Raw genomic sequence first — 27,831 nt, forward strand, 5'->3', positions numbered from 1 at the left:
GACGGACACGGAACTATAATTAACCCAGCCTCATGCATAATGATGTATTTTTCTGACAATGTCCTATCAACATCCCAGTAGACTTAACCCGGCCGTTCCCGCCAACCCAATCAAACTCCTTGTAAGCAGCCACCCGTATCGCTGGCCTGGTGATTCGGTAGAAAGTAGTCACAGGTGAGACAATTCCAACGACGCGTATAGCTTCATGCTTGTCAGATGCCATGTCCTATCAGGATGTGCTTAACGGAGAAATGCGGATGCAGCTCTCAGTTAGAATAGCCAAGCTCAGATGATCATTGTACGCCTGATTGTTTACCGTAGAATGTACATGAGGCCGAGTTGAGGTTGTCATTTTCAGCTATTCAAAGAATATAAATATGCGATTGACCGTCTCATCTAACATCACAACCACAACCCATCACATCCACCCCAATCTAACCAACTGACATCCATCCTCGAAACCACAACAATGACTTTCCTAGCTACCTTTATCTCCCTTCTCGCCCTCCTCACCCCTGCCCTCTCCGCCACGAACTGCAGCACCGGCGCCTTCACCGTCATGTCCATCCGCTCCGGCACTTTCATTCAAAACCTCCCTCTAACCGCCGCCGACACCAACTTCTACCTAGGAGGCACGACCTCCACCGCATGCCCGGAGGACGTAGCTGAATACGACGCTTGCCCACCAGGAGATGAAACCGTGATCGACTACAGCAACTACCTGGTATGTCTACATACCATTCCGCAATTCCTTCCCACCACGTAAATGACTGACAATGAACAGAGCTCTGGGTACGTCCAAGAAATCTACGTCGACCCCACCGGCGCATTGAAGTTTGTCGAAGCGCATACGACATACATGGACCCTGGTGCGTCGACGAGCACGTTCTGCTACACGCCGGGTACGAGCTATGGACAGTGGACGTATACGGGCCTTGGGGCGACGGGGTTCATGGCTTGTCCGTTGGATGAGGATGAAGAGGTGAACGGGGGTGCATGGCAGGTCTTTGCGGCCATGAAGAATGCGACGGTGCCGTCGGGGAATGTGAGTGATTGCTTGGGGTTTGAGGCTCTTGCGTACCCGTGGGTGTCGAATGGGAGTTCGATTGCGGCGTGGCAGTATGATTGATTAATTCCTAATTTCTTTGATGGGGTGGAGTGTTGGGGAGGGGTTTGAGAGGCATTAGTAGTATATGTATGTTGATTGTGTTTCTTCTGGGGCTCAAAGTTAGTACTACGGGGGTAATAATTAATGAAAGAATGGGTGTTTGCATAACGGATACTAACTATATCACTGCAACGCTGTCATACATAAGCCAGTACACCACTAGATAACATTGGAAAATAGATAAACAGTACTAGGCACCTACAGAACACGTCACAAGGGACCAAGATTCAAACCAAATCAACCCACTCTAACCGATAAATTCTACTATATTATATCCACCAGCAGTCTCCCACCTCCGACATCTCCGCGGGAAACTCAACGCCCACGCCCATCGCCTAAACACTTATCACCCCATACTCTCAGACTACCACAAAAACGCCCCCACACCATCCCGTCCATTCTACTACATACTGCGTCGCGTCTCACCTACTCCAGACTAAAGACTACAATTCTGACCGGCAATTGCAGCCATCCCCAATCGAATGACGTAGAACCCCACTTACTCCTCTCACCACCAGGACACGCGACACAGTCACAACCCTACGGACCGACATGGGAGAGACAAGAGACCTTGGTTCCTTTTCCCGGAAATTCCTTAGGCTCAATGCCGGACATGTATTCTACACTGACTCGTAACTTCCATTCACAACACACGATACCTCGACAACATCCTCCACAGTTACAACGTTCGTACTCATTCGGCCCCCATACCACTGAAAAACAATCACAAGATCCCCAAAGATCCGCCCCGATCAGATCCGACCCCAACATCCAAATGCCGCTCAGATCCGGCATGTCCGTCCATCCATCTAACTAATAATGGGGGCGAGATCGAAATCGAAATCGGAATCGCCGAGCCCGGAGTCGGAATCGCATCCCATCCACGCCCTACCTACCATGATGAATAGTAGAGACTACTAATACCCATCACCCACCCAAACAACCCCATTGGCCAACTATATGAGCAAATCCCGGCTTACGATCCCGAAAAATTCCATCACAACAAACCTACTAACCCCAAACTAGACTACTAGTTAGTTATGTTCTGGTTTAACGGTAGTCAGCCCAACTAACTCACCACTAGGCAGTTTAGTGCAGAAACTATCTACCGACTAAACTTAAGTAACCCAAGGGCCATGCGACATGGGACACATGCAGGGATCAGACCATAGCCAAGACATTGATTGACCATAGGGTAAGACCGAGGAAGAAAGAAAAATTTTCTCCATTGTGTCTGTCCCATGCTTTCCGGGGTAATGTTTTGGTTTTCAGGCACATGGCATGACATTAGGATTGTTCCATGGAACTGAAAAGAATTTTGGATGGAACAAGGGGAAAGGAAGGGGTAAATAGTCTACGCCAGCCGCTTTTCTGGATGTTAGTGGGGTGGAGTGGGCTGGTTATTAACCGGGTGGGTAAATTGTTGCTTTTTGGTTCATAACGGTTCAGTTGGACTGGTTGTTCCTGGGGGAGGGGAGAATATTAGGGGCAGCTTCGGGGACTCTTTCCGTTCGTATTTATCTATTTCTTAACGAGACGATCATAACAGTTCATTTATTGGGTCACTAATATCTCGAATCTGGAGGGAAAGGGATGAAGAGTAGAGATATTAACTGACATTAACTAATCATTTATCTAAATTGATTAATCCGGAAGACTTCCCATCTGGGAATAGACTCCCCCCGTCGTACCTCGGATCAAAACTCGGTACGCCGCGCAACCGAAATGTTAGGATGATGAATTCAAAAGACCAACATGTCTGATATATATGATGCCGAACCAAGAACCGAAATGCCAAAAATCAAACAGCCACGGCATTATGCCTGCTGTGTGGTAAAACTGTATAGATGATATCATAGCTCGTGAGAACCCAATAACCCAAGCCCGCCAACCGGAACACCACCCATGCAAACCCTCTATAGGAACTCCTTTTCAGATGAATACAGCGACGAGGTCGAATCTCCCGGTCCGGGGAGCTGCACCTTAGTCGCATCGAAACCCCACGCCTGTTCGCGAGCTTCCTTGCCGTTGCGGACTTGCATGGGCATGGTCCACTCCTTCAGGCGGCCCTCCAAAAAGCCCAGGTCACGGTTCTTTTCCCACATCCGCCGCGACACCTGGAAGGCGGCATTGACTGTTCCTCGCCGCAGATCCTCATAAGCCTTGAAGGCGACAGGGAGAGGATCGTAACGGTGCTTCGCTAGGATGCGCGAGAAGAGAATGGCGTCGTCTAGCGCGTATGCGGCAGATTCATCACGCGGCGGCATCTAATAAGATCAGTATTGAATCAATGGCAATCGAGGGATAAACACTTACTGCATGCGCCGCGTCACCGAGGAGGATGACCCGGTTACGGTACCAGCGTGCACCCGGGCGAACTTGCCAGACAGGATAGAGCATCCAGTCGTCGGCCTTGTTGACCATGTCCCGGATGGCCGGCAGGCCCGACCGGCCGAAACGGTCCCGCATCTCTTGGCAAAGGGCATCTTTGATAGCCGCGGTGCGCCGCCAATCCTGACCCGGCTCAATCTTGTAGTGCGACAGGAGCTCCTCCCGGAACTGCACGATGGCGGCAACGAAGATTTGAGTATGATCTCGATCACAGTAACTGGCGAGCAAAGAGCCATGACGGGAAATGTTCATCGAGGTGGAGCGGAAATGAACAGGGGCCTTGATGTCTTTGCTATCAATCATGGTTTGGACGAATGAGATGCCCGTGTACTCGGACGGGTGCTCGGGAGAGACCCATTGGGTGCGGACGTTGGAGTGGACCCCATCGCAACCAAGAACGAGGTCCCCGGTGGCCGTTGTGCCATCTTGGAAGTATAGGACGGCCTTGTCTTTTGACTCCTTGCCGCGGACCAGCTTCTTGCCAAAGACCACATTGACGTTCTTAGTGCGCTCGACAACTTTCAACATGGCCAAGGACAGGATGATACGCATCACTCTGCGGCCCTTATACCCACCAAATCCGTTTCCATTGTCATCAGTAAAGTTGATGGCGCCGAGGGAGCGTCCCGAGCGGCTGGAGAACAGCTGGATAGCATCTACATCGGTGCCAGACTCCGGTCCCAGCTTGTCCAGCTCGTCGAGGACACCCAAGCGATCCAGATGGCGCTGAGCAACGGGGGTGAGGTTGATAGCACCGCCGGATGTGGAAAGGATGTCGTGCCGTTCATAGACGTTGATCCGGAGATCGGGGACAAAGGGCGTCAATTCCTTTGAGAGGGCCAGGGCAACAGCAATGCCTGCAATGCCGGCACCCACGACCAAGATATCGCGGGGGACCGATTCAGCTTCGAGAGGGGGAGCTCGGTCCACGAAGTTCCAGAAGCTGACCCAATCCTTTCCGGCGGAAGGTGGCGGAGTCGCCTCATACCCAAGATCCATCATGGTTGCAAGTTCTGCAATGTGATTCAACCGATACGACAGCGGTACAGGGTTCTATTCATGAGAAATCGAGGAAGGTTGTGGAGGGGTGCTGCCATAAAGAGAATGCGTGTCGTGTGCGTAGCTGCCCAAACCAGAGAGGATTCGCTTAAAATGAAAATAAAGAAGATTCTAGTGAAAAGAAAAAAAATCCTTCGGAGGCGAGACTTGACTACTAATATCCAGGGGGAAAAGGTTAGGGGATTGGGGTTTGTATATGTACACCAATCACCCCGGTGCACCGGCCAGGCTCCGTAGTTTGTAGAGACCAGCAGGAGACATGTTCGGCCGGATATGGAGACTGTTCGGAGGTAGGTCTGCCATGGTGGTATGGAGACTCGACGCGGCGAAAAAAGTTGGCAGGAACCAAGACCCAAAAAAAGTTTTACTTTCCATGTCGAGAAAAAAAAAATAGAATAAAAAATAAAAATAAAAACCACGAAAAGAGATTTGCCTGCAGGCTCTCCACTCATCAAACTAAACCTCGTCTGGCGACCGTCGAGGCAGAGACCGAGCATCAACGGCGCCAGGCCAGCGTCTGCTGCTCCACCCGACCTCCGAGACCACGGCCGATTCGGGATGCTATAGGCTGGTGGGACCAAGCTGTCACTGACTGAACGGTATCCTGGCCCGCGGTGGGCACGCTGGATCATCTCATCACAACCGTTACGGTCCGGCGCGGCACTCTTGGGAGCAAGTTAGTCCATTAGATGCATTGGTGAGTGGTAGGTACTATATTGAGGGGACTGATAGATCAAAGGGACTGGATGAGAAGGAAGGAAGTGCTTACCGAGGTTGGGACAGGAAGGTGTGGGTCAGTCCGTGTGGCAGCTAAGACTGAGATGAGCCAGGATGGAGGACTGATCTTGTCGGCCGGAAGGGGTTCATGTTCGTGTCTCAACTCTCAAGCGATGCCGGCGCAGAGACCGGGAATGGTAGGAAACTATGCATGGTGATGCAGAAACAAAGATGCGGATGAGCTGAGATCTTCTGCTGAAAATTTCTACTTGTTTGGTGTGTGATTGTGTGTAGCCAAGACACTAATGCGTGAAGAGGGCAGGGGGGGTCACCTGCTCCTGCATACATCCTGGCATCTTCAGTCAGGTTTTTCAGGCTAACTAACTACAGGTGAAGTTGTTCATGATGATGTAGAGAACCCCATCGGAAGAATGTTGTCGTTCAATTTACTGCCGCTGAATTGACCGACTTGGTATCTCAATCACATGTTACGATCGCAATTGAGCTTATTAACCCAAGACTATGAGGATCAATCCCTGTCAGCGCCATCTGCGCTTATCCTGATATCCCAACTCCCATATCAGTTCCACTAAAGGAGTTGTGCGCCTAACACTACGCATTCCGGTTGGAATTCGATCCAAAAGCCAGGCACTAATAATTCAGGAACCGCACACAGATGGTCCAAGTGTCCTTCGGTCGCGATCCCGACCCTCCGAAATGATCAGGACAGTCTAGACTCCGCTTGCAGCTCCCCTTGGTTGTCCCCTCTTCCCGCGACTTGGAATCTTCGATAGGGGGATAATACGGAGAACTATGGGAGTCTTTGCGGCCGCCGGGTTCCATCGACGGTACTTCTCCATCCAACCAAATTCGATGCAGTCCTCGCGCTATTGTCCTCTCCAGTCTCCACTTCGTTTGGGCTCGTCCGTGAGCTGCGTGACGCAGCCTCAATGGTCTCGGATCGACTACTTGGTAAGGAAACAGACTGAGAAGGGAATGGCAATTCTGTTAGGCGAATTGAAGGCAGCCTGTTGCCTCGTATAGACAGTCACTAGGGGAACCACATATCCATTGTCTGCCCTCACGGATGTCAATGTTCATGCACCTGTCATGCACAGAGACAGAAACCATGCGTGACTCAAAACCGGTTTCGCTTGACCTGTCAGATCTGAATTTTCTAGCGTCAACTCGGGTTTCCACCACTCAGGGTCGACCACCACCAGCAACGCCCTCCGAGAACGGTGTGTGTTCCTGACGATCCATAGCTACTATTCTCTACCTAGTCGATAACTAAGCTAGTCAACATTTTTTTTCTCTTTGTTTTTCCGACACCATGAACTGCCGTTGTTTCTGAATTTCAGCTTCCCATGACTAGTACGCACCGGATCGTTTCAATCCAGAAGCAACTCCGTCCATGACGACTACTCAGCCTTATGCAGACAAACGCATCCTCGAATCATGAGTCGCAACAGGGGATGTCAACTCCTCATCTGCTGCAGCCGTTCCGGAGGAATTGCCGGAACGGCCACGCGAAGCCCCTCTTACCCCCTCCTTTTCCGCTATCCGGCGTCTCCATCACCCCTGGAATAGAAACATAGCCTAGACAGACTGACAGAGACATTATACGAGAATGCGTCCACTACAACACAACCACCTCCCTCGGGATACAGGTCCGTCAATCACAGCCTTCAAATCGATACCAGGCAACTATGATATCGCACCGCATCAAACACCCGTTCGCTTCAAAGTGGGAAGCAGGAGCCCATGATCATACCCGGAAATTGCATCCGCCCCGATAGCCAAAGATGAGCAAAACCTCGCACCCGATATCCGACACTGACGATCTGCAAGTCCAAAACCCCTGCCACTCTTGGCGAGCGGGGGCAGAGTCGTTGTCACACGTACGCAAATAACCGTCTCGTGATGAGTTTAGTGCCTAGTACAGCTACTTTCTATAGGTCCAACGGTTGCAGAGACAGGACAAGAGAGCGATTATATCCCCACCCCGGTAACTGTCATCAAACTCTATCGCGAGATCGGCATGCCTAGTTCATCCTGAGGACGTGGCTTGACATACCCATGCGTGAATCGATTATTATCATTATCCAATATGAACTGGGTGTACTCATCATCATCAACCTTAGTTCCATGCAGATGCAGATAGGATTGGGGATCTCGATCTGTGGTAAATGCCGCATGGCGGAGGGTATTTCCCTATATGAGTAGCCCATTATTGTTCGTGGGTGATCGTCGCTGGCCAGGCTGTTTCGCTTCGTGATACTACTACGTAGAAAGATAGGTCTAGATCTGTATTTCGGAGTTGCTATTCCGTGCATCATGATGAATCTACAGGTAGTAGTAAGGTCTCCAACAACAGCATGACACATAATATCTTCTACATTCAACAACTTCCTAATCACTACGCCGTTCACGGGATTCTCAACAGACCCAACCCAGACCCAGACCCAAAGTCTCCCAAGCAAAGCATGATAACGTACGGAATACCGCAAGCCATCTCATCACAATTGCTCTTAACCCCGCACATAAACCAACAGACCAACCTAGACCACCTCCTACAGTTGACGTATCCCCATCATGTCAAATATATTGAATATGAGGTGTATGTTTCCCCAACACATGGAGATAAGGCGAGAGGGCCAACTGAATTTTGGGTCCGAGCGTACATACGGTCCCCTACTAGTACTAGATTGGACCTATGATTGAGTCGCGCTGTGTCATGTTGGACCTGTACGATCGAGTTTGCACCGATAAGGGTTTCAACTATACCGTTGAGGCGGGGAGAGGCCTATGCGTATCTTGGATATTAGGGGTATACAAGAAAAAGTAGATAGGTGCTGCGCACGGATAGCGTGTCTCGTATCTGGCGTGCTAAAGTGTAGGGTCTAGGCAACTCATATATTAGACAGGGCTAGATAATGAACGAATGATAGGACATTGACGCACGGATGCGCGGCTTCACATGTAATGTAATGATGACTCTGAATCTGGATCTCTCTTATGCTATCATATCTTTGAAACGCTAAATGCAAGATGCATGAACTTTTCGTATATGCAAGGAGAAACACTTTTGGATGTATCGTCAATAGACCGTTTCATGTAGGTCAACCGGGGAGTTTATCTCGGCCGGGTATATACGAGTCTGCGCGACGGTCGCGTCGGAAAATAAGTCTAGTAGTCTAGGTGGATTCCGCCACACGGTCGAAATGGACTTTCGAGTCTAGGTTGAAGAAGGTGTTGACGCCGGAGAGAAGGCACACAATTGCTAATGTCGTTAGCGTTGTCACAAAATTGAGAGTGGTAGGGAACAAACCGATAACGCAGCTCATCTCGTAGTAGCCGACTTGTTCGGCGATGTAGCCGGAGATGATGGGTCCGATGAATGCTCCGAGCGTCCACCCCATACTGGCTACTGACAGAGCACGGGAGTAGCCTCCGTTGGGGCCAAAGATGCCGGGGTGCTTGGCTTCGACTTCGTCAATTGTGACTGTACTTGCGTTAGGTTGTGTTCGTAGTGTTATCTTTTTGGTACTGCTGAAGTTATGCTTACCCGTAGCCTCGATGGTTCCGGCCCCGTTCAGCAGACAGGACACTGATCCCACCACAGTAACACCGACAGCGTAGATAACTTTTCCGCGGTCACCCTCGTTGGCCCATGGGAATCGCTCGTCACCGGGCATGCCGATCACCCACATCACGGGCGCGAGAAGCAAAAAGCCGACCGTGGTAGGCCATCGGGTCCCGACCCGATCTTTCAGCCAGCCACAGATGGGGCTAAGAAGGATCCCGGGACCTTGCAGAGCGAAGAACATCATGCCTGCAGGAAAACTACCCCAGCTGAAGACATCGCGAACATGAAGAGGAAGGGTGGTGTCGAAGCTGGAGACCAGAACCGCAAAGGAAAGATAGCTGAGCACGCCGCAGACGAAGCGGGGATACCGCAAGATATATACATAGAATTTCCAGCCCGCCATGTCGGCCTCTAAGCCAGGATTACTGCTCAGGAGAGGAGCGCGTTCCGGATCCGATGCGACACTCGCATTGCTAGAATAGTCCGCATCGCCTTGGACGTCCGGCTTTTCTAGCATGAGCAGACGAAGAATGATGTCGAGGATAAGGATAATGAAGGCACTAGACCACGCTACCCAGTATCCACCTAGTTCGAAGAGAATGCCCGCAACCATCGGACCTCCTGAGGTGCCTGCAGCTACGACCAGAGAAATAACCCCGTATGTCTTGCCCAGATTTTCTGGTTGCACATTGTCCGCGATCGTGGCGTATCCGACCACCCAGATGAAGGAGCTGGCAATTGCCTGAATGAGACGTCCCGCGAAGAGGGTAAATGCTGTGCATGGTTGTCAGTATGCCAACATTCAGAGATATGCGACATAGAGACCTACTTGATGTCGCCAAGGCCAGGACTATGGACCCAAACAACGCAGCTAACAGCGACCCAACGAGCAAGATTCGCTTGGAGGACATGCGATCGGCATAGTGGCCAATGAAAGGGCTTGTAACGAGAGCAGCGATGGCGGTTTCTGACAGCAAAGCGAAACTCACGCGCTGGGTGAGGGATACGTCTAATCCGAGGCGGTTTTCGAGAACGTAGGGAAGGATGGGAACGAGGAAGGCGTAGAGAAAGGTGTCTAGATAAGGCGACAGATATTGTAAGCAGAATTCCTCACAGTAGGATAAACGCAGTCGATTGAGGTGTTACCAGTGAACAAGGCCATGGCCATGGCGCTGACAATGAAAAGGGGCGATGACCGCCATTTCTGGCCCCATGCGCCTCCCTTGGAGTCGGAGAAAGTCATGGTGCCGTCGTACAACTGCAGACCAGTTGGGAATGAGGCAGAGAAGACATTGCGATGGAGCGCTGCTGATAAGGATTGAGGGATGGGTGTCAGCCCTTAGCTGGCACCCCAATCGGAGTCCGCGGCTAGCAATTCCGAAACCGAAGCCGGGGTTACTTATTAATCATCCAGCACGGAGTACGGAGTAATAGATGAGGATGATATACACCGCTTCCCATGATTTTCGGGCCATGCATGGAGGTGTCCCAACATAAACCTAAGCAGGTCATTGTTGGTGGGTATCTACCCTAGGGCCCGTGTTGACTACAGGGAGAAGCAAGCACCTTGCAGGGGAAATCGAACATGTTTTGCGGGTGGGGCAAATCCTGACCAGGCACCCAGGCAGCAAGGCATCAGCAGCCCACTGGGGGTTTATCTACTAAATATGTCTGGAAATTGACGGAGACTGACTCTAATATCCGACAAATAGCCTATGATCATCAAGAATAAATGAAATTAGCCTGTTTGAATTATTAGGGAATGAAGCCTGCATTCACACAGTATCTCCTCCGAGTTCAATGTCAAAGGCCAAATCCCTGCAGGAAACACCTTCATTATCGAGGCTCTCCCCACTGTCCGATAGGTGGTCTGACACGTCCTGCAAACCTGGAACCAGAGTTTTTGACGCCTCTATATAGGTTGGTCTCTGATCTTCTGCATCTTTCGTAGCCAGGACCGTCTCTGGTACTACAACGAGAGCCCCGCTCGTTGACTCTTTGTACAAGCCGGGCCACAGCGTGCATTTAACACGACCTGCAACCTCCTGGAAAGGTATAGCCTGCTGCATATGATCCGGGGCAAAGTTATCTCCCAAGGCACTGCGAAAGAAATGATAGCGGCTCGGTTGACGATCTAGATCGCGCTTGAACTGCATACACTCCTGCACAAGGGCACGCAAGCGTCTGGCCACGGTGGGCGGTTCAACGGAATAGTACTGCGACAGCATTATCTCCACTTGAGATACCACCATATTGATGTCGCTTTGCTCATCTCCAAGCTTCTCCGCAGCTATGCTTGTGGCCGTGCGCCAGTGATGTTCAACATTCCCGGGGCCTAGGGTTCCGGTCAGTCTCACTTTGACCTACAATAGACCGGAAGTCATACAATTCTGCCGTAGTGTCTCTGCAATAGACACGAACCTTGGCGATTCTTCATTGGGTATTCCTAGTAAGTATGAACTGAATATGCGCTGAAACAGAATTTGGCTGACGACAGAGGCGATAAACGCTCGAATCTCATGTGGGCCTCGAGGTACAAACATTGCTCCACTGCGCTCGAGATCCTGTCTGAGTTTGTTCAGCTGATCCAAGTCGCGAAAGTAGGTATTGGTCCAGTTCCTCAGTCGCTGTAGGAGCCGTCTCATATATTGTGCGATATCGTCGTCAGAGAGAATGTTTGGCTGGAAATTTAGTGCTTGTATCTGCTGCGTGAGTGATCGGATGTCTGATTTCTTTCTAGCCAGCTCTAATCTCATCGACTCCTTAAACTGCTGCGCATGGTGTAGTTGACGCCGAAGGCCCTCTTCTACGTGACCCGTTGCCAGTGCAGCCTTTTCTAACCCTCTGTATAGTTCGGGGTTGTTCTGGGAATGTGAGCATGGGGATGTCATTACTGAATCGTCAACTGTGAAATCGACTCACGCGAAGAAGATGTTCAACAGGTGACAATCTTGGAGGCGACATATCGCCGTTCGTAGCAAGTCTTCGGGGCCTTTCCATGTTGCGAAGGACATCAAGCATTGGAAAGTACTGGGAAACGATGTCGATGAACTGCTCCATGGTGGTAATTGCCGTTGTGTAAAATGCTGAACTCATCCTCCAAGGTCTTTGCCAACGTTGACTTCATCACTTCTGGCTAATCGTCATCGTGACTATGGGGACGGAAGTGATGCATGGTAATGACAGAATCCATCTCTCTTCGGCTCCTTAAATCCGCTCTGCCACCCCTCCTTTCATTTCCACATTTTCTTTTTCGTATCTGTACGATAATATACTACAGTGTCTCGAATATGTCGAATCCTCGTATCGTTATTGGACTTGACTTCGGCACCACTTATAGTGGGTAAGAGATAATGAATTACCCAATCGTGATCGGGGAACTAATATTTGTCAGTGTCGCCTGGGCTTTGAGAGATTGTCCAGATAAGCCAGAAGTCATAATGTCGTGGCCTGGAGCTGGGAACCGTTTGTGGCGTCTTTTGATACGTTTTTAAAACAATCTGCTGATAATTAGCAACAGGGACAACACCTAAAGTCCCTAGCACCATGGCGATCAAATGCGGTGGGCGTGTCCATTGGGGTTACCAAACCAACTACCTTGTTGGAGATAATATCCGGGGCATGAAGCTATTATTAGATGAGCCCCAGAATTCAGGATACGTAGCATCTTTGATAGATGCGGGACTGCTCAAAAGGTCGCGCATACCTGCGGTTACTTTGACAGGCATGTATCTAACAGGACTGGTTGACCACACCAAGAAGATTCTCCAGAGGCGCTTTGGCCCAGCAGCCGAACAGATGGAGATGAAGTATGTCCTAACGGTGCCGGCCATTTGGTCTGATAAGGCAAAGGATGCGACCTTGAAAGCTGCTTCAAGGGCCAAAATCCCTCAGAAGGATATTACTTTGGTATCTGAGCCAGAGGCGGCAGCTTTGTACTGCCTCAATGCAATTCAACCTAACTCCATCGAGGTAAGTTGGAGTACGCAATAAGAAGAGCTCCTTTTTGACGTCCAATGCAGAACAACGATGTTGTCGTAGTATGCGATGCCGGTGGTGGTACTGTGGTAACTAAGCCTATCCACACATGGGTGTCTATTTGGCAATTATCATGACTGAACACGACAGGATCTCATCTCATACTGCGTGAAGACGGTGTCTCCATTGCGCTTGGAGGAGGTATCCGAGGGCAGCGGTATGCTATGCGTCCAGCTAAGACGCTATGTAAATCGGCTGACAAATGAAACAGGTGACATCTGTGGATCGGTTCTGCTCGATGCCGCATTCAAGACTTTTCTCAATGTCCTGGTGAACGATAAGCACCTAAGTGGAAAATCCTCCGAATTGGCGTTGAAGTACTGGCAAGATCAAATTAAGCCCAATTTTGCGAGTGACCCGGACTTTGAGGAGGAGACCCATTTTGTACCTCTGCCTGGATTGAAGGACAACCCCAAGATAGGTCTACAAGATGGGTTTCTTCAGCTGGAGGGGTGAGTAAATCTGCATCATCGATGCATCCCTGCGCGCCTCGAAGCTAAACTCTAGAACTATAGTGCTCAGATTAAGAAGATCTTCGATCCGGTTGTTGACCGAGTCAAGGTGCAGATAGTTCACCAGGTTAATAGTGCTAGAGCGAAAAATATGCCAGTGAAGGTGAGTACATCAGTTGATTTACGAGCGTGGCTGATTATTACCGGTAGGCAATCCTTTTGGTGGGAGGATTCGGGTCATCCGAGTACCTCTATCACTGTATTCAGGAGACATTCAGTGACATTGCTGTGATGCAGCCACCAAACTCGTAAGAAGTTAAGGAATGTCTTTTATGCTGCCCAGGCTAACAAGCATTAGGTGGTCTGCTGTGATGCTGTGAGTCTCTAAAGGTAGAAAGGGTATTGGCGCAGCCTGCTTACCTTAATCCAGTGGTGCGGTTCGATATGGTTTGGGAGGCAACCAGGTTACGAACCGAATTGCTCGATGCCACTATGGCATTTGGCATGAAACACATAATCCCGACACAATGGCTAAGTTTCCAGACGCAAAGAGATTCTGGGATGACTTGAAGGAAAGGTGGTATATTCGCGACATGATGAAGTGGTATATCCACAAGGCAAGTACTCAGTCGATGATCTCCAGCGAACCATGCAACTGTTGCTCATTACTTTGTAGGGCGACGAGATTCACGAAGGAAAACCCATTAGGATGGGTTTTGACACCACCGTTGCTGTTGGCAGAACGCCCAGTGTTTTTAGCAGACTAAAAATATGCCTTCACAATGAAGCGCCAGAACGTAGCGATAGTAGTAGGCAACTGACTATTTCATGTTCCACTGAGGTACATCAGCTAATTAGTATGCAGGTGTCTACCAGTTGTGTACCTTGACAACTGATTTAAGCAGTGTACCAACTCGATACTTCACAAAACACACGAACAGCAAAGGCACGGAGTACTACACTATTAGTCATGTCATGATTATGACCCCGGGGTCCGCCTCAATTAAATTCGAGCTGGAGTTTAATGGCCAATCTTATGGGGAGGTTCAGGCTACTTATTTCGATTGAAAGTTGCACTCGGACACTCCGACTGCGGTGTGTTCAGGATACTGATCGTGCTTTTTCCTTTAAACTAGCGTAGCCCATAGGAATATTGATTCGAAGTCTATCAACACGTCCAATAAGTGCATGGTGATAGCTCAGAGGTATTGACGCTCTCATATAAACTCATGCGTCTAGACAGCCTACTTCTAACTGTATTCCCTCGGAGACCACACCACCCCAGCCAACCATCAAATGATCTAAAACAGCTAATCAAATTTAAGAAACCCCTCGCTGCCCCCCAGCTTCGCCAAGCCACCCAACTACCCCAAATCTGCAGCAAACAACCCGGATAAACACCTGCATTGGCCACCCCGACGCAGATCTTCCGCGAATAGCGTCGTGTTACGGTGAGCGGAGTTTACCCGCACCTCCGCATCCGGATAAAAACAGAGCACATCAATGCGATCGATCATAGGCCGAATTCGTGCTCAATGTTTGTAATAAAGAGGGGTGAACATCCCCGTTACTTTCTCTTCGCATACGCCTTACCGACAGTGCACAATGCGCCTGCCACGCTTCCTAAGCGTGATTCTCCTAGGGTTGGAAGCGGCACTCGCCGAGTCCACCCAAAAATGGAGCATTCAGGATTTCAAAACCTTGGTCACCTTTGGTGATAGCTATACGGACGATACGCGAATCAGCTACTTCATCAACCATAATGGGTCCGCGCCGCCAGTGGGATGGGTCGAGCCCATTGTATGTTCCCCAGATATCATATAAACTATCCCTACCTCCAAATACACAGAAACACCCACATCATATATATATACACCGCTAACAAAAACCACCAGACAAACGAATCCGCCTCCGGCGGCTACATCTGGGGTCACTTCGTGCACCAATACGCCCACCTATCCCACCGGTACAACTACGCCGTCAGTGGCGCCTCCTGCTCGAACAAAATAACCCCCCGAGCGACCTCCTTCGGACTTTACCCCTCTGTCCTGGAATACGAAGTCCCAGCCTTCACAGCCGACAACGCCTACCACATTCCTAGCACTGGAGAGAAATTCCTCCAAAACGATCCAGACAGCACAATCTACTCCATCTGGATTGGGACGAACGATCTGGGGAACTACGCGTTCCTGACTGATTCGCAGGTCGCGAACAACACGATTCCGGATTACATTGACTGTGTGTTCAATGCCCTCGATGGCGTGTACAAAGCCGCGAAGGGAAAGTACTTTGTTATTATGAACATGGTGCCGTTGCAGTTAGCACCGCTGTATGCGACGCCGGAGAATGGGGGCATCGGGGCGAATAATTACTGGCCTGATAAGTCGGGGAATTTCACCGAGATTAGTTATCGCATGTGGGAGCAGGTGAGTACCGTTAATCAGGTTTATGATTATCGGACGCCATTTGAGTGGGTTGTTGGGAAGAGGTATCCTGGGGCGAAGGTGGCGGTTATGGATATGTATTCGTTGGTGAGTTCAGGTCTTTCCTTGGGAGGTTGACGTATAAAGGTTGCTGATCTGCGCAGATCTCGGATATATATTATCATCCGCAGCAGTATCTTAATGGATCTGCGCCGGCGAATGTTACGGGTTATATCCATCATTGTAATGTGGCGGGATCGGAGTGTGAGACGCTGTCGAGTCCGGATTCGTTTCTGTGGTATGATCAGTTGCATCCGTCGCAGAGGACGGATGAGATTATTGCGGAGGAGTTTATCAAGGTAGTGAAGGGGGGAAGTGAGTATGCGACATATTGGTCGTAGGGTTCATGACTTAGGTAGTATATACGATTCGATGATGCAGTCTACGAGTAGTCGAGATGGAGGTATAAGGGGATCTTGAATCTTACGGGAAATATATCTTTTACCAGCAGTACACAATGATCACTGAAGCCATTTATTAGACCCCATAATAAGTCTTTACATTCATTGGATTGTAGAAGTTTTCATTCCACAAGAAAACAATGTGATATATCTATTAGACCTAGTGACGATCTACACAACATCAAATTCAATAGTCCCCCATCCCTCAAACGTACAAGTCCACTGACCAATTTCCATAGGAATAGCCTCTAGACAACTCCCGGGCATAATAACCTGTCCAGCCTGAAACTCGATATCATATTCCGCCAACCGATTCACTAACCACGCCACAGCCGAGATCGGATTCCCAAGAACATTCTTCGTATTTCCCGTCATCAGCTCCTTGCAATTATGCTTCAGGACACCGCGGGTATCATTAAGTGTAAGATCGGTAAGCTTGCGCGGCGTCCCACCCAATATAATAGCCCCAGTTGACCCATTATCCGCAAGCGTATCCGGCAGGTCAATCGCCCAGTTTGTGACACGGGAATCGATAATCTCAATAGCAGGAATAGCATAGTCAATGGCATTGATCACATCCGCCACGGTGATATTAGGACCTTTCAGGGGCCCCTTCAGAACGAAAGCAGGCTCGAGTTCGACGAACGGCTTGATGAATTTATCGAGGTGGATAGGCGTGCCTTCGTAGATGAAGGACTTTGCATGCAGGAACCCATAGTCGGGGTGGTCAAGACCAAATGCGGTCTGCATCACTTTTGCGATGTTGCCGAGCTTGTATCCGACTAGACGGTCGCCGTTGGCAACGTTGTGCTTGGAGTTTATTTCTTGGATCCTGAAGCCATCGTCTGGGGTGAGGCTGGGCCAGGTCTTGGTTGGTGGGTCGATGGGTTTTCCTTCAGCTAGGGCTGCGCGGAGGGCAGATGCGACGTCGTTAAGGTTGATAGAAGACATGGTGAGGAGTGATTTAGAGATAAGAAGAATGGTGAGGATTGGATGATTGATCGAGTATTACCTTGGTAGGGCATCGGGGCCATATAAACAAACTCGTAATTCATGCATCGTTTTTCTACCAACCTGCCTCCATAGAAGCGTCTCGGAATAAAGCAGTTGCGGTCATTCTTTACTCGCTGTCTCCGGCTACTATGATAGATACTCACATCCGATTCCGAGACGATCGATTCCCTACGTTCTATGATAAGCATCGGATAGAAGCCGAGACCCCCACCTTCATCCGAGGGTGCTGCCGCGGGTGCTGCCGAGAGCAGCGACCATTGATGCCAGGGATCGGGTTCACCAAAAACCAAATAAGACTTCTTCATACTGCCTGTCTTGCAAGATCACGGCTTGTTTCATTTCTGATGGTCAATTGCAGGTCTCGGAAGAGCCGATAGTGTAGGAACATTACCATGCAAGCAATTGACCACCACGAGATATCACGCGCCATCATTGGCGTCCCAAGCATGAATCCGAGTCATATAAACATATCTACAGGTATCCAGCAACGGCATGTTCATCATTGAAGTTGGTGACAACATTACATGATCCATTATCCAAAATGGCCCCTCAAGCAATCTTCATCCAGGTTAAACTACCCACTATTATTGAAACCGCAACCAATAAGGCCACAAGGCCCTCTTACGACCTGCCATGGTCACTAATCCTCGGAGCAAAGATCGCCAAGTGGGAATCATTCGACCTAGCAAGGCAACTGAACAACTAACCCCAAGGTTCATCTATACGATGGAGCAAATTGGGCTGGAGGGACACGGCATGCCACTCCACGCGGCCACAGATCCATTCCCTCTGTTTCCCGAAACAGCGATGGTGAAAATTAGGGAGCAGATCTTCAATTAAAAGCTCCAGTTTTAATAGGCATACTCGTGTCCCTTTCACATTAGATGCTTGGAAACTTCTGGAAGTCCTCGACAGGACGTTCGAGGTTGCTGGAAATTGACCTCATTTCGTCAATGGGCGACTTTGATTGCCAAGATCGACAACATTCGGAACGAGAAGGCGAACATATGAGATTGTCAATATTGCTTCCCCGGACAATGAGCTCCCGGTCATCGCGTGGCATTATAACAATTTTCCGTTTGTGTATGTGATATTAATTTCAGATTGCACTGACATGGCCAGTAGAGAGACGGCGCTCAGGACGTCTAGTGGGAGGCTATGGAATTTCGTGGGCCAGCTATAGTATGTTTATCACCCCATGTATGCAGATTTACAGTAATGGCACGATTTCCTCGGATTATAGAGAACCACTGCGGTCATGCAGGGTAGATGCACTGAGCGCCGGGCACTCGAGGCGCTTGATGGCCGCGAGCGCGTCAGCATGGTCACTTGTTTCCGACAGAAGTGGCAGAGAGACTCCTCGTCGGAGTGCGCGGTATCAGTGACATGATTGAGCTCTACACTCAATACACGGTGTACCGATTATAAATTGTGGAGGGACGTTCTATTCATCAAAAAAGAAGAGGGGGAGCTTGTTAGCCAAGAGGCCATACAAAACTCCTGAGATGAAACACTTTGTCAAGAATCGGATGTTCTTCGTCGAAACAATTTCGACGCAGACTCAAAAGATTGCATAGGTGCCTACAGTTTGTGGCAGTATATTATAGTTGCCTGGTTTGGTCAGCCAGCGAATTAGCATTGTAGTAAATAGATCCATTCTCTTCCCGTCCATGCCATGATCCTTTGGGCAGTTTCGTATTGGTTACCATGGCTTTCCGACCACTGTGCAGGTTGGCTAGCTCACTTACTAGCTATATCAGCCATACTGAGTTTGACCGTGATTGAGTCTGATCTTCAGTCTTACTTCTCGATTAATCCCTCTTTCTATCGCAGTTTATCTTAACCGATAAGCGAAGCAGCAGGAGGACACTCGGCAAATCTCGGGTTGGCACCCGATCATAGGAATCTTGGGGTTTTTTTGCGAGGGTGCTTTTCTGTCAACGCCAACGTCGGCTTATCTGCGGGGGTACGACCCACAATATGCGGTATTGGGAAAGGTTAAGCTTGTTGATCAAGACCGCATTCAGCTGCCGCACTTTGACTGAAAATGCGGGGGATCCGAGATGCATGAATCGTGTTCTGTGCCTCTGTATTGGCCCCGACGTCATTGGCTACGCTGGTTCCCAACAACTGTTATAAAGGGGTCGCCATGGCCTTCTCACTGCGCTGGAATCTTCCTTCTTCTCTCCAGGAAATATTCGGCAACCCCTTTTCGACATGGACGTCGACAAAAAAGACATTGAGGACGTTCCGCAGCAACCCGAATACGTCCATGACGATGTGTTCGGAGAGATCTCGGAGCACGGTCCCAACTTTCGCAATGTTTATACAAACAGTTCTCATTAAACAGAGTCACAGAAGCTAATTGATTCCACTAGGTCGGTTTCATAGGAACCGTTATCCTCATGATGAAGACGCAGATTGGTTTGGGCGTCCTCGCCATCCCATCCGCTCTAGATGTTCTGGGCATGGTCCCGGGCATTATTTGTCTGTTTATAATCTACTGTATCACTACTTGGTCTGGCTTTATTGTTGGCACCTTCAAGATCAACCACCGCGAGGTGTACAGCATTGACGATGCCGGTGCCCTCATGTTTGGCCCGTTGGGCCGGTGGGCCCTTTCAGCCGCGTTTTGCCTTTGTACGTGATGACCCCATCAAATAGTCGGAAGTAATATAACGCCAATAGTAGTTACTAACTATATGCAGATTACATTTTCACCAGCGGCTCTGCAATTCTCGGTCTTTCCATTGGTTTGAACGCTGTGTCTACCCATGCAACATGCACTGCCGTCTTCACCGCCGTTGCAGCCATCGTCGGTTTCTGCTTCTGTAGTATCCGAACGTTAGGTCGCATCACCACCGTTGCATGGGTGGGCCTACCATGTATCCTAACTGCCGGTACTTTCCCCACTGACACGTCTTATGCACGATACACTGACTTTTCATAGTGATTATTGTTACTGTCGCAGTCGGTATAGAGGACCGCCCCGCTGACGCGCCCAAAACGGACGGTCCCTGGGTTTCCGACTGGGTGGCCGTCGGCCATCCCAGTTTTGCGGATGGAATTGCAGCAGTATCGAACCTACTATTCTCTTTTACAGGAATCCCGGGTGAGCTAAACCCGTCTGGTTGTTCCTTCCAGGTATGCTACCTCACACTAATACCGTCCAATTCCAGGGTTTTTCTCCATCGTCTGCGAAATGCGCGATCCCCACCAATACACCAAAGCGGTGGTCATAAGCCAGACTGGAGTCCTCGCCGTATATTCTGTAATCGGCGGAGTTGTTTACTACTACTGCGGTACCTACGTTTCTTCACCGGCACTTGGTTCAGCCGGTGGAGTTGTAAAGATCATCAGCTATGCATTTGCACTACCCGGGCTCCTAGCCACACTGACAATAATTGCACATGTAAGCCACAAGCAGCCCAATTGCGACATAGGTCCCAACATGCCAACCATACCTCTTGCTAAAACACTAAAGGTCCCCGCAAAATTCATCTTCGTCAATATCCTCCGCGGCTCGCGCCACCTCACCAGCAACTCGCCCACGCACTGGATAACGTGGCTGAGCTGTACCTTCGGAATAGTCGCGATCGCGTGGATCATTGCCAGCACAATACCCGTCTTCGATGCCTTGGTTTCTCTCATCGGTGCTTTACTTGGTCCGCTTATTTGCATTCAACCGATGGGTGCCATGTGGCTGTACGATAATTGGAGGAAGGGGAAGGATGCAGCGCGGTTATCGAAAAGGTGGATGTCCCAAGTGGTGTGGAGCGTGTTGATGATACTCATCGGCTCATTCATGATGGTGGCGGGAACTTATGGGTCCGTTAAATACATCATGGCATCTTATGCTGAGAGTGGAGGGTCTGCTGCTTTTTCGTGTGCTGATAACTCTAACTCTGTTTGATGGGTTGGTTTGACCCATGAGGAAGCTAGAATCAGCGTTCGGAGACGAGCTATGTGTACAGGATGAATATACTAGGACTATAGACAGAGGTACAGATACCAGGATTATACGTTGAACTTCGTATTTACCAAAGGCGTAACAAGGCTAGCTGACATCAAGGAACTGGCGCCTATTCCAAGCTGTCTGTGCTCTTAAGAAACCCATATCTCAGCGAGCCGCTAGAGCCATACATATACAGCGGGTTTTCGGACCTGATTCCACGGCGGGGAGAGCAGGCTGATCTTTGACAGCTCTGCGTCGGTATAGCCTCTACCCCTCGAGTGTGGGACCAGAAGTATATATGCTTGATTTGATGAGCCTTCTGGTTTAATGGAACAATTCCATGATTTATTTGTGCAGGAGATGGTCGGAGAAAGATTGGTTCAGGGGTCTGTGATGCTACCTTCTTAGATTTCGATTCATTAAAATGTGACATCTTCTTCGATGGGGACGTGTTCTGACATGGAGATTTCTCAAGTATTGAATAGTCGATTGCACATCAAGCCCACAGAGTAACAAACTTTTAATGCAACTCCTCCCTCCCTCCACTCACTACTCATGGTACTAAAGAGGAATCATCCGTCGACCGTTGCCTCTCAATACTGGAAACTCATGCGTCCGGGGTCGCTGCGGAAAGATCAATAATGTTTTGTATTATAGGCCCATTTGGTCAGAAAGCTAGCAGAACATAACCAGAACATCTGCTGTTCCGCAGGTAGCGTGGCCCTTCTAATTAGTAGTAATGCACAGATACTGAAGCCAAATCCTCAGGAATGATATACTCCCTGAGTAGGTTCATTAACAATATATCTCAATTCCAGACTACATTCAACATGTTCGACTACGTTGAGATACCTCAGAGCCGAAAGGGCACCATCTCAGCCAGGTGGACAGATAAAGCTATGAGAGTAGACCGGTAGATTCCTGCTTCGTGTTAAGGGAGAGAGCGGAAAGGATTACCATTTGGCAGGTATATTCCGGAGAATACAGAGGACATCAAGGCCATAAAGGGTTACGGAGTCCTCTATTCCCTACACCCGGCACTTACAAGATTAAGACTATAATTTTTACTATCATTATGAGTCGGAACTTTGCGAGGGGCCTCCACAAGGCCTCTGCTTCTTTGATGCAATTCACTGGAGCTCCTCTCGAAGAGATGGTAATCACCAATGGCACCATAGATGGCCCTGTATGGATCGATACAACGAATTCTGTGTGCAATTCAATTGGGAAATCTGTAAGATGATTTGATCACAAGCCAAGAATAGTTGGCGCTGATTTTTCTAGGTTCCAGAGATCACTACGGCAGAAATACAGTAGGCATCACCGTACTTCAATTGAACCAGTCATCTAATATCATCGCGTAGAGCCTCCAAGGCTCACTTTTCTTCTAACGATAGAGAAGATCAAAGCCTTGTTGTCACAGTGGGACTGAAGACTAATGCAGGAACTCATATTGGTACAATCCATATCCACCAGGACAAGACGTGGAAATTCCTCGCTTCTCGTGAAGGGAGAGAGGGTGGGTTTGCGGAAATTATTGCACGGGCTGGCATTGCAGGGTTTATTAACAGCTAGGCATAGTGCTTCTTCCATCCGTGTTTGAGAAAGGAATTCGATTGTGGATGTTGGGAGACTATAACAATAAATGTTCTGTATGTCACATTGTATCCGTAGTCGGGAGGTAGTATGTACAGGAATACCCCGTACATCAGGTAGATTTATTAGTGGGACTAAGGAGGTGAACTTCCTTTAAATTCAGCACACTCCACAAAATGCAGATAAATAATGGTGAAATTTTGCCTAAGAGGTTTCCACGATCTCACCTAGGGACTGTATACCTCCAGCTTCTTCGGGAGAGTGATTAATACCATAGTCATTTCTCATTCCTTTTCAGCTGCACCTTTGCTATTCTCAGTTCCTTTCTTTTGAATTGAGGGTCCTAATGTACCGGTCTTCGAGATACCAGCGCAATCCTCTTGCTTCTCTAATCTGGCTGACTTCAAAGCGACCATTGCTCTCTACGTCCTACAGCCCGTTATATTTCTACATGTCCAAATGCCCAGGATGGTACCCACAACAAAGAGCTTTGGTCTCCCCTTAGTGGACATCGATGCCACGGAACTTTCCATCTTCTGGATTCAAATTACTCGATTCATCCTTACGTATGGAAGAAGAGACATTACCAACATATCAGGCCCAGAAATATTATCCCATCCAACAGGGGGAAATTTTCAACAACCGATATCAGGTTTTAGCCAAGATAGGCTATGGAGTCACTTCCACTGTATGGTTTGGTCGTGATTTGGTGTAAGTACATTCATCATCTACTTTCTGGGTGGAGCTTTCATTTATAATGTACTACAGAAATTCCAGCTATGTTGCTTTGAAAATATACGTGACAGGTGAGAAAAGAGACCATGAACTGAATATCTATCGTCATATGAACTCAGCAGAGTTCAAACATCCAGGTAAAAGTCTCATCCGAAAGTTACTCGATCATTTCATTATCACGGGTCGCCATGGGCAACATATCTGTCTTGTTCACGAACCCTTAGAAATAAGTGCAAGTGAGCTGTTGGAATGGATTCCTCGAGATACAATAACTCTTGAGGATATGAAAGTGTGCATCCGACAGTTACTGATTGCGTTGGATTTCTTACATTCTGTGGCTGGTGTGATTCACACGGGTACTATGCCTTCATACCTAGCGATATCGAAAGGCTAACTTGTCCAGATCTTCAACTGAAGAACTTGCTTCTTCCCACGCCTAAGCCAAAGGCGCTTTTCGAATTTGAGGAAGAGGAGCTAAGAATGCCAACAGCCCGAAAGGTGCTTCAAGACCGTACTATTTACAAATCGTCCCGCTTCCCTCCTGGAGACGGACTGCCACTTCTCAGTGATTTTGGCGAAGCTCGACTTGGCGATGAGGAGCATAACGAAGACATTATGCCAGATCCTTACGAGGCGCCTGAAGTGATTCTAAGAGCAAACTGGGACTATAAAGTTGATATCTGGAGTGTCGCTATGGTTGTAAGTCCATCACACGCAATCGGTTTTTATTTACTTTGCTGGAAACTAAAAGTATGCTAATTTGTATCCAAAAGGCGTGGGACATTGTGAGCTTATCCACACTCATCAGAGGCAGAAGTTCAGATGGCATATTCGATGATCGCGTCCACCTTGGAGAATTGGTTGCACTCTTAGGACCCACCGCCTGAGTTCCATGAACGAAGTCATCTCAGTTCTGTTTTCTGGGAAAACACCGGCACCTGGAAAGGATTAGCCCCGGTTCCTGATACTACCTTAGAATCTTTGGCTATCGATATCAGGGGCGAAGACAAAGATGGGTTTCTGCGGTGGATTCGACGGGCTTTGCAATGGAATCCTTCTGACCGACCGACAGCTCTGGGGCTTTTGTATGATGAGTGGTTGATGAAGGGGCTTGAATTAGGGAAACGAAAAGGGACCACCAAATCTTGATGACTTTTATCTGCCTGTCTTTAGTAGAAGCAGTGGTGCTCATATTTTAATACCCTATTAAAGCAATGATTTCCTCAAAAGTATCAATCGCTTGTTTCTTCTGTCAACTGTACGGAAGTGGAAACGGGGGCAAGAATCATACTCTGTAAGCATGTCATTCCGATCCTTAGCATATCATGTGAGTTCTCGATAAGACAGAATAGGATAGTATAGATAAGAGGGGTAGATCTGAGCCGCGTATGTGAGGGAAACGATATGTATTTAGATACGAAGTAGATGCATCGGATATCGAAGCCGACCGAGGGATGATTATCATCGGGTCAGTCCGATCACTCAGTTACACATACTTATCACTTGACATGGTATTGTATCCAGGCTTTACCTCAACAGGCATTTGTGACTGTGTTCCGAGGACTTCAAGGCGATCTTTCCATATTGGGTTAGGACGACGGTGACTTGAAATCGTGGTCGGGTTTAGTTTTGTTGATCTAGGTTTGAAGACTACCTGCAACTAGTATAAGCACGATGTGTGCCGGAAGGTGTCACATTGGAATTGTCTGTTGGATGAAGTTGGTGTCGCTTGCGTAATTCTGAAGGTCTGTATGGTTATTATTAAACTGGGCTGAGTCCAGCAGTTGGCTCTAGGCCCCCTTAATTGCTTAAACGCCTTGATATTATGCTTATTTGACCGGCCTCTGTTTCAAACGGCCGGGAAAGGGATCAGTCATCAGGACATAGATATAAATATGGGTTATCCGGCTATTTGGTCAAGTTCCGATTGTGTAATTGTGTACTTGCAGCTGGTTTGTGTTACTATTATTCTGATACATTTACCTGTCATTATACCAGACTTAAAATAGCCCTCCTTTATACTAGGTGAGTGGAATCATCCTTGTTAATCTCTTTCCATTTTCCTCATTGGCTTCTTTCACAGACCCTGGTATTCCTTCAAGCAATCTTGGTAACTCTTAAGTAGATTCAGCATATATGATGATTAGCATGCTATTTGATCTAAAGCGCTATACATTCTACTTGATAAACTTAACTAACAAGGATACCACCATGAAAATTCTCACAGATAATGAATCGGGCGTCACCTTTACGACGTTTCCTTAATAAATAACTGTACATGAGAGCTGTGACAAGACTACTCTCACATACGTTAGATAGTCCATTTAGTAGAAGGTTGCAGGCTCAGAGGAACACTAGCCCATATTGGAAGCCTTGTGCTCCCCCAACATTGTAGCACATCTGGAAGATTTGGCTTCCAAATAGGCCGTAATATTCCAGCGTTTGGGAACTGAAAGATGTGAGTGAGGAGCAACATGCCCAGTACTACCTTCATTCTATAAGTAAACTACACCCTAGTCTACATATTATTTTCTACATCTACTCGTCGTATCCTATCATACTTCGGGCTTGACTGTTGTGCTTAATGAATTCCAGCTGGAAATACTAGAGCTACGGATTGATATAGCAGCTTGATACCGGTTAGGACTAGCTCCCGCGCTAGGAACCATTCCCGAATTCGAGACTCGCAAAACAATGGCAACAACACTAGCATCATACCACCATCATGGTTGCCATCATGAGAAACAAATTATCAAGCAAGTTTTGGCATGAATGAAATCAATTCTTTCTCAATTACATCACGTCCCTCTTTGCGTCAAGTACAGGCCTTCAGTACTACCTAACAGTACAATGAGATATTCTATTGGCAGTCAGTATGATGGGGCCCCGTTTGTGGGTGTAAGTCAACCGAGGAAATATATACTTCCCACCTTTCCATGGTAATGAGGAGCCATGGCTGTTTAAGTACTCACCCATCCCAATTACTTCCTTACGTTTCCGACTAGAGTCCCGATAACTCCCTCCGCTGAATTTACTTGAAATCAATTAGTATGAGACAGTATCACGCAGCTTATAGTTCAAGGGAGATACCTACCTGTGTTTTGTAACTGCGGTGCATTGTTTTGAGCAGGGGCAGCGCCTGGAGATTCGTTGAAGGTATTACCAGCTCCAGCAAGCACATTCGCTGCCGTCTCAGCTGCGTTCCCCGGATCAGCCATAGATTGTCCAGCATTAGCTAGAATAGCATTAGCACCAGACTATTTATCGCCTCGGCAAAGTGGGGAGGCTTGGTGGGTAAATTGTAGCACACTCAATGTCGCAGTACATACCTGCAGCAACAGGTCTGCCTTGGCCAACCGGTGGATCAATACTTGTGGCCATCTGACCCACTATGTTGGCCAGTTCAGAATCTGTTATAGAGAAACAGAGATAATTAACATGATATAACAGGAGAGCAGCTTCAAGGGATACAGACCCTGAGGCATTGGGATTGCTGTAACAAGGCCAGCAACTGCCAGGAAAGAAGTAACGGCAACAGTAAAAGTCTTCATAATGTTAAGGGTGGATGAGTTTCTGAGGGTAATCGTAAACAAAGATCTTAAATGAGGAGGAATGTTAGATTGTGGAGTGATGTAGGAAGAGGGGGAGCGAGTGCTCTTTTTATATCGAAAAAAAAAGATCTCAATGAAGATAGTTAATATTTGAAAGATAATGCTTTAATAAATAATAGTCTGTGCCACATTCAATTTGCATCCCAAAGTGAGATTATCTGACTTATGTTTCGGTGGAACATATCGTTTGGCTGATATTCATGGGCCCTTTGAGGAGAGGCATGATGGCGCTAGTGGAACATTATTGGCATTATTGGATTTTGAATTTCTCTACCCGGTGACTTGATGCTAATAGACCACCTTGTGTTACAGGGAAGTAAGCCGTCTGCCATTTAACAAGAATTTGAAATCATGCATTCTTATTCGGCTTAATATCTCGGAGTTTGCGGTTCGCCCAAATAGAATATAGAGCGGTTAGCAAATCAGCAAGGCCTTTATACCTTGAGTATGTCAATACTTTTCAATCGCGATCCGCGTCGGGGGCACTATGTCTGTCTGTAACATAATAAGCAAGATTAGTTTATTCAATAGTCTGCTGAGGTCCTTTAGTACACCTTTTCTACCTTTCTATGCCCTCTTCAGAACATTGACGTTTGTGCAGATAGTTTTACCTTTGGCATGA

General features: G+C 48.3%; 10 protein-coding genes across 10 annotated transcripts; 5 read left to right on the forward strand and 5 right to left on the reverse strand.

Moving 5' to 3' along the window:
- Positions 1-469: 469 nt before the first annotated feature.
- AtWU_10092 (uncharacterized protein) lies at positions 470-1,129 on the forward strand (the record flags this gene model as incomplete). The annotated part of the gene is made up of 2 exons (XM_035505197.1): positions 470-724; positions 785-1,129. The coding sequence occupies 2 exons, from the start codon at positions 470-472 to the stop codon at positions 1,127-1,129; spliced, it is 600 nt and encodes a 199-aa protein (XP_035361090.1).
- Positions 1,130-3,084: 1,955 nt separating this feature from the next.
- AtWU_10093 (FAD-dependent oxidoreductase) lies at positions 3,085-4,561 on the reverse strand (the record flags this gene model as incomplete). The annotated part of the gene is made up of 2 exons (XM_035505198.1): positions 3,085-3,435; positions 3,485-4,561. The coding sequence occupies 2 exons, from the start codon at positions 4,559-4,561 to the stop codon at positions 3,085-3,087; spliced, it is 1,428 nt and encodes a 475-aa protein (XP_035361091.1).
- Positions 4,562-8,532: 3,971 nt separating this feature from the next.
- AtWU_10094 (MFS transporter) lies at positions 8,533-10,167 on the reverse strand (the record flags this gene model as incomplete). The annotated part of the gene is made up of 5 exons (XM_035505199.1): positions 8,533-8,618; positions 8,667-8,840; positions 8,904-9,698; positions 9,754-9,999; positions 10,071-10,167. 5 exons carry the CDS (start codon positions 10,165-10,167, stop codon positions 8,533-8,535), a joined length of 1,398 nt encoding a protein of 465 aa, XP_035361092.1.
- A 532-nt stretch (positions 10,168-10,699) lies between these two features.
- Positions 10,700-11,984, reverse strand: AtWU_10095 (uncharacterized protein; the record flags this gene model as incomplete). Its single annotated transcript, XM_035505200.1, has 3 exons — positions 10,700-11,259; positions 11,311-11,788; positions 11,847-11,984. The coding sequence occupies 3 exons, from the start codon at positions 11,982-11,984 to the stop codon at positions 10,700-10,702; spliced, it is 1,176 nt and encodes a 391-aa protein (XP_035361093.1).
- A 230-nt stretch (positions 11,985-12,214) lies between these two features.
- Positions 12,215-14,482, forward strand: AtWU_10096 (Hsp70 family protein; the record flags this gene model as incomplete). Its single annotated transcript, XM_035505201.1, has 12 exons — positions 12,215-12,267; positions 12,319-12,389; positions 12,445-12,896; positions 12,947-12,991; positions 13,053-13,119; positions 13,174-13,414; positions 13,478-13,577; positions 13,625-13,722; positions 13,773-13,790; positions 13,845-14,031; positions 14,091-14,223; positions 14,280-14,482. The coding sequence occupies 12 exons, from the start codon at positions 12,215-12,217 to the stop codon at positions 14,480-14,482; spliced, it is 1,668 nt and encodes a 555-aa protein (XP_035361094.1).
- Positions 14,483-15,019: 537 nt separating this feature from the next.
- Positions 15,020-16,238, forward strand: AtWU_10097 (SGNH/GDSL hydrolase family protein; the record flags this gene model as incomplete). The annotated part of the gene is made up of 3 exons (XM_035505202.1): positions 15,020-15,214; positions 15,310-15,945; positions 16,002-16,238. The coding sequence occupies 3 exons, from the start codon at positions 15,020-15,022 to the stop codon at positions 16,236-16,238; spliced, it is 1,068 nt and encodes a 355-aa protein (XP_035361095.1).
- A 231-nt stretch (positions 16,239-16,469) lies between these two features.
- Positions 16,470-17,249, reverse strand: AtWU_10098 (2-keto-4-pentenoate hydratase; the record flags this gene model as incomplete). Its single annotated transcript, XM_035505203.1, has 1 exon — positions 16,470-17,249. One exon carries the CDS (start codon positions 17,247-17,249, stop codon positions 16,470-16,472), a length of 780 nt encoding a protein of 259 aa, XP_035361096.1.
- Positions 17,250-19,529: 2,280 nt separating this feature from the next.
- Positions 19,530-21,225, forward strand: AtWU_10099 (putative amino acid transporter (Mtr); the record flags this gene model as incomplete). The annotated part of the gene is made up of 6 exons (XM_035505204.1): positions 19,530-19,634; positions 19,691-19,952; positions 20,021-20,212; positions 20,263-20,424; positions 20,492-20,724; positions 20,797-21,225. 6 exons carry the CDS (start codon positions 19,530-19,532, stop codon positions 21,223-21,225), a joined length of 1,383 nt encoding a protein of 460 aa, XP_035361097.1.
- A 1,117-nt stretch (positions 21,226-22,342) lies between these two features.
- On the forward strand, positions 22,343-24,747 carry AtWU_10100 (U4/U6 small nuclear ribonucleoprotein PRP4; the record flags this gene model as incomplete). The annotated part of the gene is made up of 6 exons (XM_035505205.1): positions 22,343-22,501; positions 22,552-22,580; positions 22,632-22,786; positions 24,002-24,297; positions 24,372-24,383; positions 24,472-24,747. 6 exons carry the CDS (start codon positions 22,343-22,345, stop codon positions 24,745-24,747), a joined length of 927 nt encoding a protein of 308 aa, XP_035361098.1.
- A 1,832-nt stretch (positions 24,748-26,579) lies between these two features.
- Positions 26,580-27,149, reverse strand: AtWU_10101 (uncharacterized protein; the record flags this gene model as incomplete). The annotated part of the gene is made up of 4 exons (XM_035505206.1): positions 26,580-26,632; positions 26,693-26,833; positions 26,928-27,008; positions 27,074-27,149. The coding sequence occupies 4 exons, from the start codon at positions 27,147-27,149 to the stop codon at positions 26,580-26,582; spliced, it is 351 nt and encodes a 116-aa protein (XP_035361099.1).
- Positions 27,150-27,831: the final 682 nt, after the last annotated feature.

The sequence above is a fragment of the Aspergillus tubingensis genome, assembly GCF_013340325.1.
Source record: "Aspergillus tubingensis WU-2223L DNA, scaffold_12, whole genome shotgun sequence".
Classification (NCBI taxonomy): Eukaryota; Fungi; Ascomycota; class Eurotiomycetes; order Eurotiales; family Aspergillaceae; genus Aspergillus; species Aspergillus tubingensis.